Below are 20,552 nucleotides of genomic sequence, written 5' to 3'. Positions count from 1 at the left end.
TATCCCCCATATACAGAAGTAAATTCAGTATTTCTGTAATTAAGCAGTGTAATTTAAAAACAAAACCCAAAAGCTTTGTGTTGCTGTGTGCATTGAAATGAACTGCACTCTCAGTCTTGGCTAATTCACCTGGCTAGTGTTTTTATATTAAAGCTGGCATGGTGGCAAATGGGGAGGAGGGAAGAGAGACACACCAGCTAAGTACAGTGTCCTCAGGAAGCTCCTGGCATTGACCTTTGCTGTGTGTCTCCTGGGTTTCTGGTGCTGCCCTTGTAGCTGTGGTGGCTGACCAGAATTGTGGGCCCTCTGTGATTGAGGCTTTTAGCGTTTTCATTTAAGCCTTCACTTCATCCAAAGAAGTCCAGTGGTTTATTCTGAAATGTCTGAGAAGGGTGTATAAGGCCTTTCACAAAGCTGCCTGGTACATTTCCTTTGAGGAGGCAGAGTTCTTCTCTCCACCCAGTGTTCAGCTGTGCCAGTAACAAAATGAGTGTATGGCATACTGAGCATGGGGTTTCTTTGTTGTTCTACATGTTTCCTCTTCATGATATTTTCCATCTGACTTAGTTTTCACCACCTGCAAGTTATCTTCTTACAGAGAAAATAACCAACTTGAAAACAGAACTTCAGAAAAGAAAAAAAATTGTACCTGATTTGTCAATATTAGAATAATATTAAATAGTGAAAACCTGGCTTGTGAGAACAAGGGACCATCTGATCACTGTTGAGAATCTCCAAGGATATAGTGTATAAATAGCAGATGACTTCACAGGGAAGCTGTGCTGCACTCTGAGCTGAATAAAACTGAAGCAGCTGTATTAGGTTGATCCTTCTGAGATTAGCATGAATGAGTTCTGCCTCCCCAAGGTGATGTGGTGCAAACACGAGTGGGCAGCATGTCCGTTCTCCTTCCTCGGCTGCTGTCAGGACAGCAGGATCTCTGGTACTTCTGTGCTGCAGGGGCTTGACTGCCCTCTCACACTGCAGACTCTCCAACCCCTTCCCTTCTCCAGGGAGGACGGGGCTGGAGTGTTTTGCAGGGAGCATGGAAAGCTTGCACTTTGCTTTGCATGGCTGTTCTGTGATTAGTGAAGGATTTCAGGCTTGAGCTGTCAATCCTGCACCTCTCTGTACACGCAGTGCTAACAGCACAGCCCGTGGACAACCGTTGGGTTTGTAGCACAATCCCCTCTTTGAGGCTGTTCTCTAGCATTAACTCCTTCTCCTGCTTCTGACTAATGTAGGCAAGTGTTCTTAATTGAATAGATAATTTGACCATTTGTTCAGTTTCTCTCCTCAGCAATGTTTTCCCTCAAGGGCACATTTCAGGCTTTCCCTTTGTTATTTAGTGAGGCCCTTTGTCCTGGAAGCAGGTTTTTAACGGTCAGTGTCTGTTCTATGACAGCACCAGAAGGACCCATAACTGGAATTCACCCTTCAGTGAAAACGGCTGTTATTATTTCGAGTGTGTTAATTGTGATGCAAATACCCTCTTGCTGGTATTTCACAATACTAGGTCAAAATGATCTTGTCAGAAGTCTGACTGGAAATCTTACCCCTCCCTTCTGTTTCCTGTTGTTAAAGCCTTTGGATTGGCAGCCTGTAAACAGTCTGGTGTCCCCAGGAGAAAATGAGGACAGAATAGGTTGATAGTGTTTTGCTGTGACCAGGTCCCTGATGGGAATGTGTAACCTGCCGACACTTCCCTTAAGAGCAGCGAGAAACAACCTTAAACGTTTCCTGGAAGGAAATAACTTTCTGTGAAATACAGAAAGGTTAAAAGTGATGCATTCCTCTTCATGATACGTGTTTTGATTTGAATGAAACCCATCTTTGTTCTGTTCTCTGCATCAGGTTAGCAAAGTGTTATTGTTTTATGCAGCAGAGTCTGCTTGGGCTGGGTGTGTTGTTTGATCCCACTGCACTTTTTGAGTTGGCTGCAAGTGCTGTGCTTATCACCTGCCCTACTGAGCCCTGAGTTAATGCCTGCAGCAGGCAGTGGAGGGGCTGATGTGGCCATGCACAGAGATCTGCCTCACTGGTTCAGATCCCAGAGCTCTTGCAATTTACTCCAACTGTAATCTGGTCCTGTGCTCTGTTTGTGCCTCTAGTGCTTCAGTATTTGGCATGGTGCCTAACAATGGGAAGGCACTCATGTCTGATTTTAGTGATTTGTTTTTTATTTATTTATTTATTCTTACCATGGTGAACTTGACCTTCTGTCAGTTAACAGTCATCACTCATCACTTCTGGGTTTTGCTTTGTTAGTACTATCCCTGCCAGCCATCCCATAGAAAGATACAGAGAACTCCAGAATACCCTCCTTTCCAGGATCTTGGAACACTTAGTACATGTTAAACTTCACAGGCTGCTCTGAAGGCAGGTAAAAGAAATAATTTCTTCAAGGTCATGCAGCAAAACTGGATTCTGATACCTTTTCCAGGGTTGGTGTCCCCCAACGCTATGTGCAGTCGCAGCTATGTGTATAAACAATGCAGAGATGTTAGCAAGTGCAAAGGGAGGATACCTCCATCTCCAGTAAGCTTTCAGTGGGACTGGAGAATTGTTTTGTTTACTAGACTAGCACAATACTACTGTTTTGTGGTGTACATTTTAAAGCATCTAGTCTTCTTTGGGTTTCTTTATGAAAACCAGGCTCATAATATCAAGGGTTAGAAGAACACATCTTATATTCATCAAACCCTCAATGGAAAAAGTGTTGTTCTTTTTTCCTGTCCTTTCCCATGCACCAGATCTGCTTCTTTCATAACATTAAGTGCTGTTCATATATATGTGCCATACAAGCACAGTTGTGTAAGTATGGTTTTTGGTGCTAATAAATATTAGTCCTGTCCCTCAAGAACTTTTCTTGAAAAGCACCAGCCAGGACTGGATCCAGTCCAGTGAAAAATGTGAGGCTCTTTGTGCAGAGACAGCTGTATTTAGGCTGGAGCTTTGTTATAAAAGTGTCTGTATTGTAATTGTTTTGCACAGTAGCAGTGTCAAAGCAGCTGCAGCAATAGTCATTGCCTCTTGTGTATTTTGCTTCCCTCCTTGCACTGTAGATGTTAATATACATTTGTGGATTCTTGAACTCATATCCTTAATGTAATCCTAAATATCCATTTGAATGGATATTTCGCTCATTTGAAACATGCTGGTTTTTTCTTTGTGTCCCCTCCATCTTTCCAGTCAAAAGAACTACAGATAAAGAAGCAGTTTCAGGATACATGCAAGATCCAAACCAGACAGTACAAAGCACTGAGAAACCATCTGCTGGAGACAACGCCAAAGAGTGAACATAAAGCTGTCCTCAAACGGCTCAAGGAGGAGCAGACCCGGAAGCTGGCTATCCTGGCTGAGCAGTATGATCACAGCATTAATGAAATGCTCTCTACACAAGCTGTGAGTCGCCTCCAAGGGACCCAGGGTTCCTCAGCCAAAGAGGGATGTTTGCACTTTAACCGCTCTGTATCCTGACAGTAGGCTTTCTGCTTCCTTGCTGCACACGCCATTCCCTGCACAGTCCTTCCTCTGTGTTCAGAAATAGTTCAAATGCAGAGGAAAGACCTACCACCCCCTCCAGGCAGGCTGAAGCTGCTGTTGTAGAGATGCAAAGTGATGCATCTGTGTGACCAGAGGACTGCTTTTGCATGAAATACGGCAACATAAACATCCCTGTTAGAGCATCATTACATAGTGTGCAACTGGCTGTCTTAACTCATTTAGATTTTGATTTGTTGATGATACCAACCCAAGCATGTGCCACTGGTGGAAGATGCTCACTGAGTCACGGAGGAGTCCACAGTTTTGACTGTAAATCTGAGGTCAAACTGTGATTCCTTCTTTAAGGAATGACCACATGAGCAATACTTCAAATCCTTGCTACAGCTAAATGTGCACTTTTCTTTGCAATTCTTGCATATTGCATCCTGCTCACATCACTTTGTACGCAAATTTAACGCTGTGAGGCAGGGTAGCTGGCTTCATTTATGATGGGAAGGTTAAAAGTTCAGTATCATATTGCTTTTAGGTTTATTTCATTATATCCTTGTGCCCAAAGTCCTGCATTGGCAGGGCTATGGACTTAAGTCTCCTGGGTAGAGGTAATTGGTTAATCCAGTTGAACAGAACAAGAGAGCTTCTCTTTGCTTCTAGCAAAAGGAGAGCTGAGGATGTTTGCACCTCCAGCAGTCTGGTCTCTGCAGTGTGGATCGTGGTTCCTGAGGCGCCACTGCTCATCAGCATCACTTGCATCAGTGCTGTGGGCTCACTGTCACCAGTCTTTGTCACTATAGGTCCTCTGTTCAGCAAAGCGAAGTACAATAGAGACCAATTGTATTGCTAAGAAAACAATGTCCCAACCCGTCCTCCCCTGGAGTGTCAGCAGTGGTTACCCCATGGTGAAACATCTCTATTGTCTGTCTTTCCCCAGCTGCGTTTGGATGAGGCACAGGAAGCAGAGTGCCAGGTTTTGAAGATGCAGCTGCAGCAAGAATTGGAGCTACTGAACGCATATCAGAGTAAAATCAAGATGCAGGCAGAAGCCCAGCATGATCGGGAGCTGCGTGATCTTGAGCAGAGGGTGTCCCTCCGCCGGGCCCTCCTGGAGCAGAAGGTAAAGTGGGCATGTGAGCATCCTAAGCACATTCCATATTTCAGATCTTAAATTCCACGTATCAGTGAAAGAGAAACTGCTCTTTGCTGTATATAGTAACACAGATTATTTGAGTGTTTCTCTCTTTGGGGTTGAAAGCTCAGTGACACATAGACTAAACTTGCCAGCTCAGCCCTCCTGTGTGAGCAGCTTCTGGCTGAGATAGAGCTGCCTGAAGTATGCCAGAGGGATTTGTGCCTCTCTGGGCAGAAGGGAAAGAGAACTGTTCTCTGTCTCTGAGCTGGAGATTGGCTTCCCCCGCCCATCAGAGAGCAGACAGTAACAACCTAAAGCCGGGGGCTGCAGTTTCTCTGTGAAATTAGGTGTCTTATGAGCAATCTCAAGTAGCCAAAGCCACAGGCATGGGGCACCTGGTGCTCCCCAGATCTCAGCTTGTAGTTGGCTACGTGTATTCAGGTGCTCCTTGTTGAAATTTGCTTTTCTGTGCAGTGCCAGACGTGTGTAGAATTTTGAGTGGCCTACACAGACCAAGGGAAAGGAAATGCACCAAAAACTGGTGAAAGGAAATAGACTGGCAGCCTTCCTTCTGCAGTTGTTTTCCTTTGGAACTTGCTCTATAGGTGTCAGCCATTACCATTCACACAGCAGTTCCCAACTTAGTTCATCGGTGTGTATTAAATTAGGGTGATTACTCTTGAGATTCTTTACACTTAAATTCTTCCAGGCAGTAATGGATGGATGCTGGGATAGTACACAGAGCACTGCTCCACCTCACGGCCAGGCGAGGGAGCACCCCCAAGGAGCCAGCACAGCCCTATTAGGCTTTGGTCTTCTGCAAGGCGACAGTTGCTCTCAGGAAATAGATGAATTTGAGAAAGCAGAGTTCCTGTGTGTCACTCGTGTGCAATAGCTGCCTTTAGACACCATGGCTGGTTATTTTGGTCCCAGCTCCCGCCACAGCCTGGCACCAGTATGGATTTATCTGGAGGTGTATTGCCCTCTGGTGGCATCAGCTGCTTGGGGAGGAAGTGCCACAGTGAGCCAGTGCTCCCTGCTCTGTGGGAACAGCATGTATTGCAGATAGTGTTAGAAGCTGCAGTGAGGCAAATGACTCAAAGAAGCCCACATCAACCAACAGTGTTGTAGAAGTCTTCCATTATGTACCAGGATTGAAGTCTCTGTGCATGGAAAACCCTTGTGGAGGATTTGGCATCAGTAATGGGGATAGAAAGCTTAGCAGTACTATTTCATAGAGAGGAAAAACAGATGAAAATACCACCCAGCATAATTTTATATATGTTTGTGTCCCTATATTGCCTTAGAATAGCAAGAAAACTGATGGTGCTTCAGCTTTCATAGATTCCTGTAGCAATATGTGCAGTCTTGGCTCATGAAAATCACAAGTCATGCACCAGCAATGACACCTTGGTAGTGACTCAAGTGGGTCCAGAGGCAGACACGTCGTTCTTTTGCAGGGGTGCTTTTTTGGGAGGAGAGATGATGTTCTGTTTCTGTAAAAACTTAAGAGTTGCTAAGTGTTCTGGTGTGGGTCCCTCAATGATGTCACCTGGTGTTTGCTGGCATGTGCTAACTGAAGCTGGCAGCCAGAGAAAGGGCAGGTATGTGCACAAGATGAATGTCTGCCTTTATATGCACAAATAAATGTGTAGCCTGTGGCAAAGTCAGTGGTGTTCAATAATAAACCAGATTCCAGAAGTTAGTGTATGCAAAGAAATCTGCTTCCTTCTCAGCTGGCTGCTCTTTACTTTTGGTGGTGCCTACCATCATAACTCACCAGAGCATGCATGTCATGTCCAGCCCTGGAGTAAGGAGGGAGTAGCCAGGCCCCATTGATGTGAAATGTTGTTTGTATTGCACCAGCAATGAGCATGTCCCAAGAGTGTCTTTAAAAGAGTTGGGATTTAGTCATTTCCTTCCCACATGCCTCTGACACTTCATTTTCAGAGTGGTTTGAGTGATGTCACTGTAACAGTGTCAGGCCTTCCAGTGAAGATCCGCTTCACCAGGTCCTCTGTGTTACGCTGTCACTGAGACTGAACACAGTGACATGCTGAAGACATTGAAAAAGGAGGATTCTACTAAGCTAGCAGGACAGGGGAAAAACAAGCAGGGCATTCTAAAGAGCTAATGTTAGTGAAGGCACCTTCTTCCTCTGCTGCCTTTGTGGTTTGCAGCAGGAATAGCAAGCAGGGCTGCTCAGTGCAGTCTGTCACTCACCTGGAGTAACAGGCAAATAGAGAAGGAGTTTCTGAAAGCCCCAAATGGCTTAGGAGATGACTCATGCTAGAGCAGATTGTTTCCTCAATTCCAGATGAAATTGCTTTGCATATTCCCTTACTCAAGCAAGAGAGTGCTTGCAAGTACAAGGCTCTGCCTGGTGCCTTCAGCACAGACCCAGATAACACCTCTTGGCCATGTTGCTGCTGACAGCAGGGAGATGCCAGTGAGCTGTGCTGAAAGTCTTGGCTGCTGCTTTTTCCCCATTTGGTCTTTTTCACTGAGGCCAAAAGAAGCTTTTTCAGTGCTGGCAAGAAGATAATAGGTTTTGGTTCTCCACCTGACTGCAAAGATTTCAATAAGAAAGGCTTCCATCCCTGTCTGATGAGTGTCAGGGGGCTGTAGTCCTATGTTTTCAGTACTTAGAGTGCTGATCCCAGTGCCCCTACCAAAGTAGTCTTGGAAACCAATTTGGAACAGTGTTATGGGGGAGAAATTGGAGTTGCCAGCTTGCATATCATCTAGCTAATAATCTTCTACAGAGCTCAAACAGCTCTGCCTATGTCCTTCAGTCACACACCATGGAAAATGTATCAGGGCATTGAAATATGAGAAAACCAAATTAGGAAAAGGGGTAGATAGGAGGTGATAAATACATGAGCTAAGAATATCTGGCCAGTGAATGTTAGAGGAAGCTGAATGTGGGCTCGTGCATTGAATCCTGGAGAAAATGGCAGTCATCATCAGATTCATCTACAAACAGTGAAGGTCACCATAAGCTGTCTTGGCAGGCTGTACCTGAAGGTGCTTTCCCAGTAGACTTCTATGGAAGCTGTAGAATTTACTGCATCTTGGAAGACTGCTCTACGTCAAGCTGTTGGTATCAGTGCAAACTTTAGATTTGCATCCCTCAAATTTGAGTATTCACCAGGGAACAGGGACCAACACCCTCCAACTGGTGTTCCCCATGCTTTGGCCTGTGTGGGTCTGTTGGATTTTACCCTTGAAAAATCCATCCTTTCATAATCAGAACGGACTGTGTGCCCATGGACATCTGATCTAGAGCCAGTTTCCTGCACAAATGCAGGGAGAAGGTTCCTCAGTAGCTGTTAGAGGTCCTCCAGAGTCTGTACCTGTCCTGCTGCTACAGACTGTCTCTTTTCTTCCTTCCTAGATTGAGGAGGAGATGCTGGCGTTGCAGAACGAGCGCACCGAGCGGATACGAAGCCTGCTGGAGCGTCAAGCTCGCGAGATCGAAGCCTTTGACTCAGAAAGCATGAGGCTAGGTTTTAGTAATATGGTTCTTTCTAATCTCTCCCCCGAGGCGTTCAGCCACAGCTACCCGGGAGCTTCTGGCTGGTCCCACAATCCTACTGGGGGTGCAGGACCTCACTGGGGTCATCCCATGGGTGGCCCACCTCAAGCTTGGGGCCATCCAATGCAAGGTGGACCCCAGCCATGGGGTCACCCCTCGGGGCCCATGCAGGGGGTACCTCGAAGTAGTGCTATAGGGGTCCGCAACAGCCCCCAGGCTCTGAGGCGGACAGCTTCTGGGGGACGGACGGAGCAGGGCATGAGCAGGAGCACAAGTGTTACTTCACAAATATCCAATGGTTCACACATGTCTTATACATAACTTAAACAATAACTGAGGGTGGCAATTCCACTGGAGCTGTCTGCCAACAGAAACTGCCTACAGACACCAGCCCAGCAGCCTCCTCAGTGCGGTGCTGACGTGTGGAAGCTGGGTGCACATGGAATATTGTATTCATTTTGTAAAGCATTGCGTTTTGTGTTTACTAACTGGGATGTCATAGTATTTGGCTGCAGGGTTTGGGGGGGGTGGTTTTTGGGTTTTTTTTGTTTGTTTGTTTGTTTGTTTTTGTTTGTTTTTGGTTTTGTTTTGTTTTTTTTGTTTTTTTTTTTTTTTTTTGGGGGGGGGTTGTTTTAATTTGGTTTTGGGGTTTTTTTGTTTTGTTTTTTACTTTTTGGAGGGGTCTTGGGTGGGCATCTGAGAAATATATGCAATTAGTCAGAAGAGTTGGCTGGTGGTCATCACACTGGCAGGACAGAAGGGCCTCAGACTACCCTCATCATGCCATCCATGTAGGAAGTCTGAGGGAGAATGGAGACCTCCTCCCATGTCCATAAATTTTGATCTGCCACCCTGCAAAAACCAGGCGAGCTGCCTTTAAACCACCATCCAGGGGAGGAACAGCTGGATCTTCTGTTCCATTTTTATTTGTCATTAAATTGGATTAATTTCTAGGGTATTGCCTCTGCCAAGAGGCATTTTCAAGAGTTGTAGGTGAGGAAGAAGGTGAGAAGAGAGGCCAAGAGACACCAGGACTCAACAGGGCCTTTCTACCCAAGTGCCCGCTCCTTGTTGTGTAAGAAGTGATGTTCTCTCAGAAGGCACTGGTCAGCTTCCCAAGAGCTCTGTAGGTAAACATGTCTGGAGGCAACAGGCTAGGAATGTTTGAAATTGTCTGCTTTGGCACTCCCTGACTGTGCTGCTGGTAGCTCAGATGAGGTTGGGCAGAGGAGCGCAAGTAATGCACTTGTACAGCTAATACTGTGACATCTCATTTTAGCTAAGCATCAGAATAATTCTTGGAGCCCAGAGTAGTCTTTTTTGCTCCATTCAGAAATGTTTAGACTTTCAGCCAATCAGTCTCAAATGCCAGAGGTGTTCTGAAGGATGCCATAGTCACAAAATGCCATTGATCGGGTTTTTCATTATTACACTACATCCACCAATTTATTACCTTTTTGGCTTGTTGCAGTTTCCTGTTTACATGTAACGTGTAGCCAACTGTTGAAATGTTTAGTTGCCATGGTGTACCAGGAGGAGCTGAGCCAATGACTCTTTCCCAGCTGATGACTAACCCACATCACCACTGTAGATCTTGCTGCATGTGAGGCTCCTTTTTTATTGTTTTCATTGCTGCAATACTTCACAACTTTTACAGTCCCTTGAGATGCTGTGATATTTTGGCAGCGTATCACACCATGAGAGAAGGCACTACTTCCAGGGGGCTCATTGGAGCTGCTGTACTACTGAAAGGAAGCAAAGGAGGTTGTGAAATCCATACAGTGATAAAAGGTCAGGGAGTCTCATAACTGAATGACTTTGTGGCATCGTGTTATCCCTTAGTGCTGGGAACCAGAGATGCCCCCATGCTCTCATGCCAGTGCCAGGATGGTATGGGTCAGCCAGGACTGTGGGAAGAACAGGTAGATGAAGTTTGGTTTCAGGAAAAGATTTCTGTCTTGGGGGCTGACCAGCCAGGGTTCTTTGTAAATGTTTTCCCTTGCACACTAATCATCTTGAAGAAAACACTAGCTGCTAACTCTAGGATTTGCCTTTAAGATGTTAATAGGGCTCAAAAGCGAGGTTTTCCGAATGTGTTTGTCCACGTGACATATTTATATATAGTAAATAGTGTCTCGCTGCTGTTCAGTACTCGACAGGGCGGCGTTCTTTCATTAACTAAATTAACATCCACTCCCAATCCTTACCTCTCTGCCAGTGTCTGGTGAATCCAGCTGGGATTTCTAGCATCTTGACGTAGCGTATTACTCTAACTGAAGATGGAAACTCTACCAAAACATGTTTGAGCAGCCCCTTAGTAAGGAGTTTTGTAGTACTAACAGTTGACAGAAGCTTGGGATGAGGTCTGGGTCCCATGGAGGTGCCTCTGGATGCTCCTGGGGGCAAGTGGTGACTGTGAATTGTCCTGTCCTTTCCTCTGCTATGTTTTTATGTGGAAATGGATGTTTTGGGGTCACTCTTTTGCATTGCAGTGTTGTTGAAATGCAGCGAAACTCATTTAGGAAAGGTATCTGTTGTTTTCCTATGTTTGGAAAGAGAGACAAAACCGAAATGAAAGGCCAAAATTATACTGGGGTTCACCATGTGAGTGTGGAGGTGTGCCCAGAGCATGGTGCTAACACAGCATTTTGAGTTCAGCTCCTCTATCCCAAACAGCAGCAGCTACAGTGGAGACAGGCTATACCTGCAAGTTCAGTGGGTTCATTCTTCTGCTTCTGTTATGGTTTGAATTTGGTGAAAGTCTCTGGCTTAAATTGAGCTACTTCAACAGAATTCTCTCAACACATCTCTTTGTGTAATGTCAAGCATGACTGAATGCTGAATCCAAATGATGGCTATCCCATATTGGCTTTTTTGTATTCAAAAAGAATTGTGTAGTAACCATTTTTACATGTATATCATGTGCAGACCTGGACTATTCCAACAAGTTAATATTTTAATTAAAATAGTTTGCAAAAACTGATTCAGATCAACTGGTCTAAATGTGTGTGTCCCTGTGTGTACGTGGGGGAAGAAAAGCTGTCCCAAAACTGCCTAATCTTGAGAGGAAGCACCTCATTACACAGCTGTAGCCAGAGGAACTCAGGGTCAGGCTGTGCCTTGGAGGTATTTGAGGAGGCCCTTGGTGTTAAGAATTTTAATGTATCTCAGGTTTATTTCTGAGATACATGAACAACTGTGCACTAGAGAGATGCAAACACTCTCTGAATCAGTTTGCAAACTCTTTATTTTTAAAAGTAAAGCGTTCTTAAAAGTGAGGCAAATTGTTCCATGTTGTGCTCATTGCAGTCATGCCCTAACTTTGGTTTTAAAATTACTGTAATCTGTAAATTGTGGAAACTGCTCCAGTACCTCAGCAAAGATGTTCTCTTGCATCTCTTACATTCATATTTAACACTGGGGAACTCTTCTGTGTGGACTACTTTGCAAACTTTATTGCAGTATGTTCAAATCACCAGCTTGACCCCTGAAGTCTCTTTTCTTTAGTTATTTTTCTCTCCCCTCTTCAAAGACCTGAAGTTCTGGTGTAGCTTAGCCCAGAGATGGGAAAAACAGAGGAGGCAGCATTTTTACCTTTTTCTGATTCAAATTTCCTTTGAATTTATTTAAAATCAGTAGAAAGGACTACATTTCCCTTGTTTTCCATGGTCCCAGGGAGCCAGCAGCCACCTCTCCCTTCCATGTTGAACATTACGTGCTTTCTTCCTTGGATGCAGCGCTGAAATGGAGGCCACAGCTCTGTTTCACCTTCATTCTCTCCAAGCCTGTGAGCTTCAAAGAGGTTGAACAACTAAATACGTGGTGTGATACCAAACTTTCCACAGAAATATTCCCTGCAGCCATTACTTGCCTGGCTTGGGGCCAGGCTGGCATTGCTCTGTGTCCTACCCAGCCCTCCCACACTGGAAGAACAGGCACTGCACACTCGCTGTGACCTGCACGGGGGTGCAGCCAGGGTGATCCTGGGGCCATGCTGTTGTTTAAACCCCCAGGACCCCTCACCTCCAGGCTCCCAGCCCTTTGACCCTGCTTAGGTGCCATTTCTTGAGAGGCAATAAATCCTATCGTACCACTGTCTACCATTACTCTGTTGAATACGCACATCTCTCTGGATATATATATGGTATCTCATTTGTATATATTTATATACTCTGTATGTACGTGTGTGTGGGTATAGGTGCACACACACCTCATGCTGTGCATTTCTGTCAGGGCACTTCAGTTCTGCTGTTCTTTAGCGCTCCTGTTTGTGAGCAAAAGCAGCCCCTCAGCAGGGCTCTCGGGGTGAGGGCAGGGACGTGGCACAGGCTGTGCTAGGGCTGAACCCTCACTGAAGTGCAGCCCTGCTAATTGCAGCATGCTTTTTCTGGGGCATGAGAGGGTAGGTAGCTGCTGCGGGTGTGCTGTGAAGGAGAGGAGGGAGCTTCCTGAGGGAACCAGAAAGTCAGAAGGCAGCAGAGAAGAAAACAAGATGGTTTAGCGATAGGCAAGCAGTGAAGGCAATGTAGGGATCTGCTGGGGAGGCGGCGAGTGGGCCGGTGAAGTGCTCAGCAGGCTGAGCTCAGAGTCCCCAGCTGCATCTCGCCACGAGAGATCACAAGCCCGGCACAGTCTTGGCTTGCTGCACCGGCACTGGTTTTTGGCGTTGCTGAGGTGGAGCCGCTGCTAGCTCCGAACACTGACTGCCTTGGCGTGTATCTGGTACATGGAGGTTCTTAGGTTGTGTGGAGGGGCAAAGGGAAGCTAAAGTGGAAGATTTAAAGTACATGTGTGTGTACGGTTTATACATCCATCTGTACACACAGAGATTGGCTCTTGGTTCGTTCTTTGTGCTTCATCACCTAAGTCCAGCCAGCAGCGGACAGCTTTGTTCCTTTCCTGGGTGCTTGCTCTGCAGTTCTAGTGAGTCTTGCCCTGGTCTTTCTCATAGCAGAGGGGCGAGTGCCATGCTGGACACCACCAGCTCCTCAAGCTGTGAAGACCCTTCTGACCTTCTCCTTTGTCCTCTACAGCCCCCATCTTAGGGAGGCATTTGACAGTTTAGGGGATAAGCGGTTTTTGCATGTGTCAGGTCACACATTTCCCCCAAGGACACCTTGCAGCTCAGCAGAATGCTGACCCTGGGCTCTCTGTGCTACTGGAGAATTCAGAGGCAATATTCCCCCTGTCCCTTTTGGAAGGTCTCTTGCAAGTTTTTTTAAGAGAGACTCAGGTTTGTTGGGTCATTCTTACCCTTTCCTAAGGATTAGTGTTATTTTAGCTGTGCTCCTGCCTGTAGGATGTTCCCCACCTCAGTGCTGGCCTGCAGTGAGCCCAGAGCCACATGCCAAGGACAGAGGAGCAGCGGATACCCAGGCAGGGATGCTGGTCACTGTCCCTCTGCTGTGGTTGTTTGAGTTTGCACTTTTACAAATCAATTGAGCCAGAGTCTTTTGAGGAATAGACGTGAAGGGCTTTGGAGGGTTGGGGCTTGCTGTTTAAAGCTTAGAAAATTAGAAAACCTGATAGATCTAGTGGTTTTAGTGAACATCACCCCACCAAGGTTATCTGCCACCCCATGGCAGATAACCCAGGTTCCTGTTGCACAATGAGGTTCAGCCAGCTGAGGTTGTGATGCTGCCTGCTGCGTCCCTGCCCCTTCTCCGGGGGAAGGAGAGCTCTTTGTCAGCTGGAGAGGGACTTAGTAAATCGGATTTGCAGGCAAACAAGCACTTTAACCACTGAGCTGTGGGTCTGGATACTTGCACTTCACCTGCAGGCTCCCTGGGGGGAAGAAGGCAGTTTGCTACATGACCATTGGCTCTGCACCTGCCTGGCATCCTCAAAACATCCTTAAGCCATGTCCTAGGGAAAGTAAGACCCCAATATCAGCTCCCATTCTCCTTGCTTTCTCTGAGTGCACACAGTGAGACCAGGAACCAGGAGGGCTGAGCGTTGCCCCCACGGATGTGAACAAACCCTGGGGGGAATCCTTACCCCCACCTCGCCCCTCTGGCCCCCTGCCCCGCTCCCCACCCTTGAGTACGGGTACCTCAGAACATGCACAGTTTGAATTTTCACTGACAATTAGTTTAATTATTGTCAGTGAAAAGAATTGTAATTACCTGTAAATATGTAGTTAACAAATTGACCTAGTTTCTGTATTTTTTAAGTTTTTGTACTAAAATTTATAGATACAGTATGTGCCAGCTAGCAAAAAGCTACTGTAATTGCCAGTCGTAGTTCAGCATGCACCTAATCCCCGAGACTTGTCCAGTGATGCTGTAAGGAATTTGTGCTTAAATACTGCAAGCTGGGGAGGCCAACAGTCGCTAGCCCGGGGCTTTCAGCTTCCAGCCTCCAGCTGGGTTTTCCCTGATGGCTGTGTGGAATCTCCTTCCCTTGGGCGTCATGTGCCACACGGAGGGCAGTGCGAGGGACAGAGCGGTGGCTTTGAGCTTGCTCTGGAGCTGAACTCAACGGGAACCAAGTTCAGGTTCTTTGCTGCAGTTTAATACAGGCTTGTAACTATGTTTTTCAATCCCTCTAGAACTGATCTGTTTTTCCCCTTCCAACTGCTTTTGTCTTAAACCCGAGTTCATCTAAATCTACTGGAGGAAAAAAAAAAAAAAAAAACAACAACAAAACAAAAAAAGACTGATTTGAGTTCGTTGCCTGCTTTTAGTGCCAGGATCACACATTTCTATGGCAACTCTGAGCTCAGCGGAGTGCAGAAATCAGTGCAGGGTTGTTGACAAGCTGAAGTCGGTGGCCGCTGCCTCTGCACGGCTCCAGCAGAGCCCGACTGTGGCTGGTGGCAGCTGCCAAGGGCGAGTTTGGGGGTACAGTGTGGTGGCTTGGGGGGGTCCTGGTGTCCCTGCCCCACTGCAGCTGGCTTGCCCTGCAAGACCCGCTGCTTGAGTGAGGGAATGGTCAGGATCTGTGCTCTGTGTCCTGTGGCAGAGGCAAGCCTGTGAGTCAGTAGCTGCGCTGAGCATCCCGGGAAGCTGCGAGCAGAGGAGTTGGAGCAACGGTGAGGCCGTGCTCTCCGGGTCTGCTGTGCTGGAGGTTGTAGGGACTGGGAGCTTGTAAGGATTCAAAGATCAGAGCAGGAGAGGCAGACGTGTGCGTACAGGTTTGGCTTTTGGCAAGCAAACCACCCGCTTCCTTTCTTCAGCTTTTCTTCCCTCCTAACCCCCCACAGCTCTTCCCCTTGCTTGCTTGGAACAGGAACTTTTTTTTTTTTTTTTTTTTTTTTTTTTAACCTGTCTAGAAACAGCTAAAAGATGGGGGAGCAGCCCTGATGTAAATAATTAACGTTGCAAAGTGAAGTGTGTATAACATAAAAGGCTACAGCCCTTCGGTGACTTGTAAATGCTTTGAGAAGGTTGTGGTAAGATGTGGAGGGGCCAAGCGACCTGCCCGGCCCTGCAGCCATCGCTGCCCCATCGCAGGGCCCAGGATGGGGTGGGATGGGGGGACACCCCAGGCCCCTTGGCCATGGGACACCCCCCCCCCCCCCCCCCTCAGTGTAGTGGATGGGAGGGTAGCATAACGTGTGTAATATGGATAGGAGAAGCTGTGTGAGGTGTGTATAGTGTATATTTTTTAAAAATAGCTTGCTTGTGTTGTGAAGATTTTAAAGACAAACTTGAGAATTCTAGCCTAACTATTAACACAAGTTTAACATCAGTTACCCCACTGGGTTCAGAGCCTCTTGAATGTATATTCCTTTTTGTAACCTAAATGACCTATTCTTCTACCAGTCAGCCAGACATCCTATTTATATTTTTAATTTTATATATTACTTTCCATTTGTTTTCATTATTTCCAGCATGTTTCGGGGTTTGGGTATTTTGTTTGTTTGGGGGGGGGGGGGGGGGGGGGCGGGGTTGTTTATTTTTGCACAAGAATTGTGTGAAGTCAAGGAAATGTTAACTCAAACCTGGTATTTTCCAACCTGTTCCCCCTCCCCTTCCTCTCTTCCACCCCTGTTTTTTTGTTTTTTTCTTTTTTTCCTTCTTCCGCCAACAGTTTGGGATTTTTCTGGGCTGGGATGCAGCGGGTGGGAGGAGGGGATGGCTCTTTTCCATTTGCAGCTTTTGTGCAAATGCCAGGTCTTTTTGCCAGTCAACTAAAGAAAATTGCTTCACTTGCTGGTTGCTTTAAAAAGAAAAAAAAAAAAAAACTAAAAACTAAATAAAAAACAAAAATGTAACCTTATCAGTGCGATGTAGACCCCAGCGGGAGGAGGGGAAGTGCACACCTGTAGCCACACACCTCTGGCTTTGGCTGCAAAACAAAAGCAAACCTTTCCTGGTGAGGAGGTGACCATAGGGCAGCTCCAGCCCGACCCTGCGGAGGGTTTGCCAGGCACAAAGCTCCGTGTGCGGCCGGGCTCAGAGCCGTGTCGGGAGCGCCGTGCCTTGGGCTTGCTCTTCCCCCTTGGCGACTGCCTGCTCATGTGCACGAACCCAAGAGCTGCCTGCTGATGACAGCAAAGCTGTTGCTGCTTTTCCTCTCCTCCTCATCCTCCTTTCCCCCTCCCCAAGGAGGTCCAGCTCCCCAACAAGAGCTCGCCCAGCGCCCGGCCCCAGCACCATGGCCGTTCGCTCTGGGGCATCATCCAGGTATGGCCAAGCCCGGCTGGCACCGTGCTGTGCCACAGAGCATTAGGTAGAAAAAAAAACCACACACATATCTGCTGTTTAACTATGAACACTGGTCTGAGGTTTCCAGGCTCAGCACCACGGTGATGGGCCATGAAGGATTTAACCAGGGGAATTAAAGTCCTTCTTGCTTCCGTGTCTGGTAGCACCAGCTGGTATGAGTGAATCTACAGGTGTGCGTTTTCCTTCTTGTAGAAAATGCCACGAGCACTAACTGGTAAGGCTTAATGTACAGTATATTGTCAGTATTCTGGTATTCTTCTGGTTCAACATACATTATAGCTCATATATAACCTGTATTAATTGTATAGATTGTGCATTTAAAGCTGTTACCAAGTTGTCAGAAAATAAGAGAAGAGAAAAAAAAAATAAGGTCATATGTAATATTTTGTTTGTAAGTATCCTTTGTATCATAGCAAAGGAAATGTTAAAAAAAAAATCAACTGTAATAAAGTAATTTTAGTACACGGAGCGTCTGCCTGCCTTTGTGAGACCCTGCCCCGGGGGGGGCTACCGAGTGTAGGACCTCTGCCAGGTAAACACGGGAGGCTCCACCGGGGCCCCCCCCCACCTGCGGGGCCGCGGCAGCCCCTTCCTCCTCTCCTCCGTCCGCAGGAACTCGGCCATGGCCCTGAAATATTCCAGCACGGTCTCGTGGGCCCAGCAGCGCCCCGACCCCCGGCGGGGGAAGGCGCAGTGCCCCCCGAGCGGGCTCAGCAGCAGGAAGAAGAAGGGGCTGCTGCGGAAGAGCTCCCTGGGCAGGCTCTGGGCCGGGGGGCCGCGCACGGGGTCATCGGCGCTGCAGAGGCACAGCACCGGCACCGCCGCCTCGTCCGCATCGCGCAGGGGCTCGTTGCGCTCCCAGTAGCTCTCCCAGCTGGTGGGGCGGCTCCGAGTCCGGCAGAAGAGGGTTTCCTCCAGCTCCCGCAGCGAGCGGCTGCCCAGGAGCCTGTCCATATCCACCACCTCGGCCAGGGCCCCCGCGTACCTGCGGGGAGGGGGTGGCCGCCGTGGGCTTGGGGATGCCACTGGGGGATGCTGCCACGGGCTGGGGGCAATAAGCACACTGCTGGGGACTTCAGGGATGTTGCCTGGGATGGGGAATGTTGATAGGGGCTGGGGCACGCTGCTATGATCCAAGGGTCATAGGGATGCAACTTGGAGCTGGGGTCTACAGGGATGCTGCCATAGGGATGCCACCAGCTTGTGTGCCCATGGGCTGCTCGACAGTCCCGGCCCTGCACACAACTGCCCCAACCCCAGCGTGGTTTAGGAGGCCAATCCCAGCCCCTTGCCTGGGATCCTGGAGGGTGCCCACAGCGCAGCCCGGGTGCCATGACAACGGGAGACAGCCGGCACTCCCGTTTCGTTACCGTGACAGCAGCATTTGCAGTGGGAATCGGGAAACAGGGAGGGGGGAGACCCTCTGCTGCTCACCCCCCAATACCCCATCCCTGCAGTAAGCACCGTACCTTGCTGCACCCATCTGGGATTTGCTGCAGCTTTACCTGTCACCTGCTGCCCCTATGTTTTGGGGTCTACTTGCATGTTTTTCCCCCCACCTGCAGGGTGCCTTTGCCCCCACAAGCTCTCAGCACCACCCGGGGAAGTGCCCACTTGCTCAAGGCCTTAGCCCAGGGCAGTTTGTTTCCTGTCTCAGCCAGTGCTTGGTCCACACAAGCCTGGCTGTGCTGGGCCATAGGGATCCCAGACCCCTTAGGAAGGGGCAGCAGCAGTGACAGCCCCCTACCCAGCCATGGCTTGGCATCATTGTCCCCATCCCCAGGGCCAACAGGAAGGTCAGGGGCTGGGGACAAGGTGAAGTGGAGGGAGAGGGGTCAGCCCATGCACCCCTCAGGGTCCAAAACCACAGAGGGGCTTCACCAATTCCTCACAGGGGTGACAGATCTCCCAGCCCGGGAACCCCAAGATCCTGCCCCAGCCAGGCTGAGGACATATGTGGCAGCCCAGTTGGCCCCATGGCAGCTGGCTCCAGGCTGGTGTTCATTAACCAGCATGTTTTGCTGCTCTCAGCACCTCTGCCCCTGCACTGGGGCTCCCGGTGTCAGCAGCAGCACCCACCCCATGCACACCCCCAGGGATGACCGAGGGGTTCCTGGGTTCCCCCCGTCCACCTCCCCAAGCCCAAGGGACTGCACTAACCTGCTCAATCCCTGCTTGAGGTGGAGGAGCAGCGGCCACTCGTAAAGCCAGGGCATCCCAGCCTCAAACCAGTCCCGGCCACGGAAGATGGGAGAGAGGCAGGCAGCGGCGACCAGGCGGCTGGAGGAGCCGCTCTCGCCCAGGTAGGCGAACAGCAGCCCTGAGCCCGAGCCCTCGCTGACAGCCAGCAGAGAGGCAGAGGGGTGCCGGCACCGCAAGTAGGTCACAGCCTCCCGCAGGTCCCCGGGATCCCCGAAGGGCTGGAGCCGGGGGGTGGTGAGTGGGCAGCCGTTGTGGCCCCGGCGGTTGAAGATGACGGGGACGAAGCCCCGCTCCAGCGCCCGCAGCCCCAGCTGCAGCAGGCCCCCTGTCACCTTCCCGGCAGCGTTGGGGATGAGCAGCAGCACTGGGCTGGAAACGCCTCCACCACCACCCGCAGCCCCCCACGGCCCCACCAGCCAGTCCAGGGCCACCAGCCCAGCGTCGGGCAGCTGCAGGAGCTCACGGGCCACCACCGGCTCCGGCTCAGGTGGCTGCAGGAGCTGCCACAGCATCTGGAGCTGGGGCCAGCGCGGCCATGGCCAGCGTCCCCCCCTCAGCGCCGCTGACCGCCCCAAGCTCCTCACCAGGTGCTGGGCCAGAGCCGAGGGCTTGCAAAGCAGCAGGCAGTGCCCTGAGCCCTCCTCGGCCATGAAGGGGATCCCTTCCTCCTCCACCTCCTCCTCCTCTCCCATGGCTCCAGGCACCTCCAGCCTCCCTGGCCAAAGGCACCAAGCCAGGAGGCCCAGCCCCACGAGCACGGCGGCTGCAGCCACCAAACCCTCCGGGGACAGCATGGAGGCGGCAGGAGCCCCAGCCGGCAGCCCCGACGGTCGGCGGGTTCGAAGAGCGATGGCGGGGCCGTGCTGGGAAAGCCCAGCCCCGGGGCTGGGCAAACAGCGGGGCTGTGCCGGGGATGGCGTGAGCAGCCGCCAGCAGGGCCAAGGGGACTGGGTGAAACGGGAGGGACACGTGGCCAAGCCCTGCCTGGAGCCGGAGAGGTTGAACCCCCTGCAACCACGGACCCTCCATGGGCGCAGGAGCCGAGGGCCGGGCGCCCGTGCAATGCTCACACCTTTATTGATACAAATTTACAAGGACACATCTTACAGTGGGGAGTGGGGCCCCGGCACGGGGCAGGACACCCAGGGAAGGGTTCAGGACGCCCGGGGAGGGGGGGACCCGTGGGCGCCCCAGTCCAGTGTAATGCCATGGGTGGCCTTGGGGGTACCGGCCACCCAGAGAGGGGTTTTGTGGGGGGTGGGGGTACAAGGCCACCGCCACCACGGACAGCTACAGAGCCTATGTACAAGATAAGTTAGGCGCGTGCCGCGGGGGCGTAGGGGGCTGTACAGGGGGACGCAGGCACCTACCCCGCAGGCTGAGCACCAGCTCCTTGACGGCGCGGGGGGCACGAGGAACCCTGCACCCCGGCTCCCCAAAAAGGCCACTTGCAGCCACGCTCGCCCCGGTGCCGGCTGCTGCCGGAGGGAAGGGAGACACAGGGAGT

General features: G+C 49.8%; 2 protein-coding genes across 5 annotated transcripts in view; one reads left to right on the top strand and one right to left on the bottom strand.

The window, feature by feature from the left end:
- Window positions 1-8,635, top strand: part of TAOK1 (TAO kinase 1) — a 31,900-nt gene extending 23,265 nt beyond the window's left edge. For all 4 annotated transcript variants that reach the window (XM_062506797.1, XM_062506798.1, XM_062506796.1 and 1 more), the window contains 3 exons: window positions 3,193-3,405; window positions 4,436-4,618; window positions 8,031-8,635. In XM_062506797.1, coding sequence (XP_062362781.1) covers window positions 3,193-3,405; window positions 4,436-4,618; window positions 8,031-8,492 — 858 coding nt within the window. In that variant the 3' untranslated portion in view covers window positions 8,493-8,635. The remainder of the gene's footprint in view (window positions 1-3,192; window positions 3,406-4,435; window positions 4,619-8,030) is intronic.
- Window positions 8,636-16,071: 7,436 nt separating this feature from the next.
- Window positions 16,072-19,839, bottom strand: ABHD15 (abhydrolase domain containing 15). Its single transcript, XM_062507164.1, has 2 exons — window positions 19,004-19,839; window positions 16,072-17,828 (listed from the first exon to the last, which is right to left on the bottom strand). The coding sequence occupies exons 1-2, from the start codon at window positions 19,837-19,839 to the stop codon at window positions 17,351-17,353; spliced, it is 1,314 nt and encodes a 437-aa protein (XP_062363148.1). The 3' UTR covers window positions 16,072-17,350.
- Between the last annotated feature and the right edge of the window lie 713 nt (window positions 19,840-20,552).

The sequence above is a fragment of the Cinclus cinclus genome, chromosome 22 (genome assembly GCF_963662255.1).
Source record: "Cinclus cinclus chromosome 22, bCinCin1.1, whole genome shotgun sequence".
Taxonomy (NCBI): Eukaryota; Metazoa; Chordata; class Aves; order Passeriformes; family Cinclidae; genus Cinclus; species Cinclus cinclus.
The sequence above is the reverse complement of the archived record's forward strand: the minus strand, read 5'-3'. Positions and strand labels throughout refer to the sequence as shown.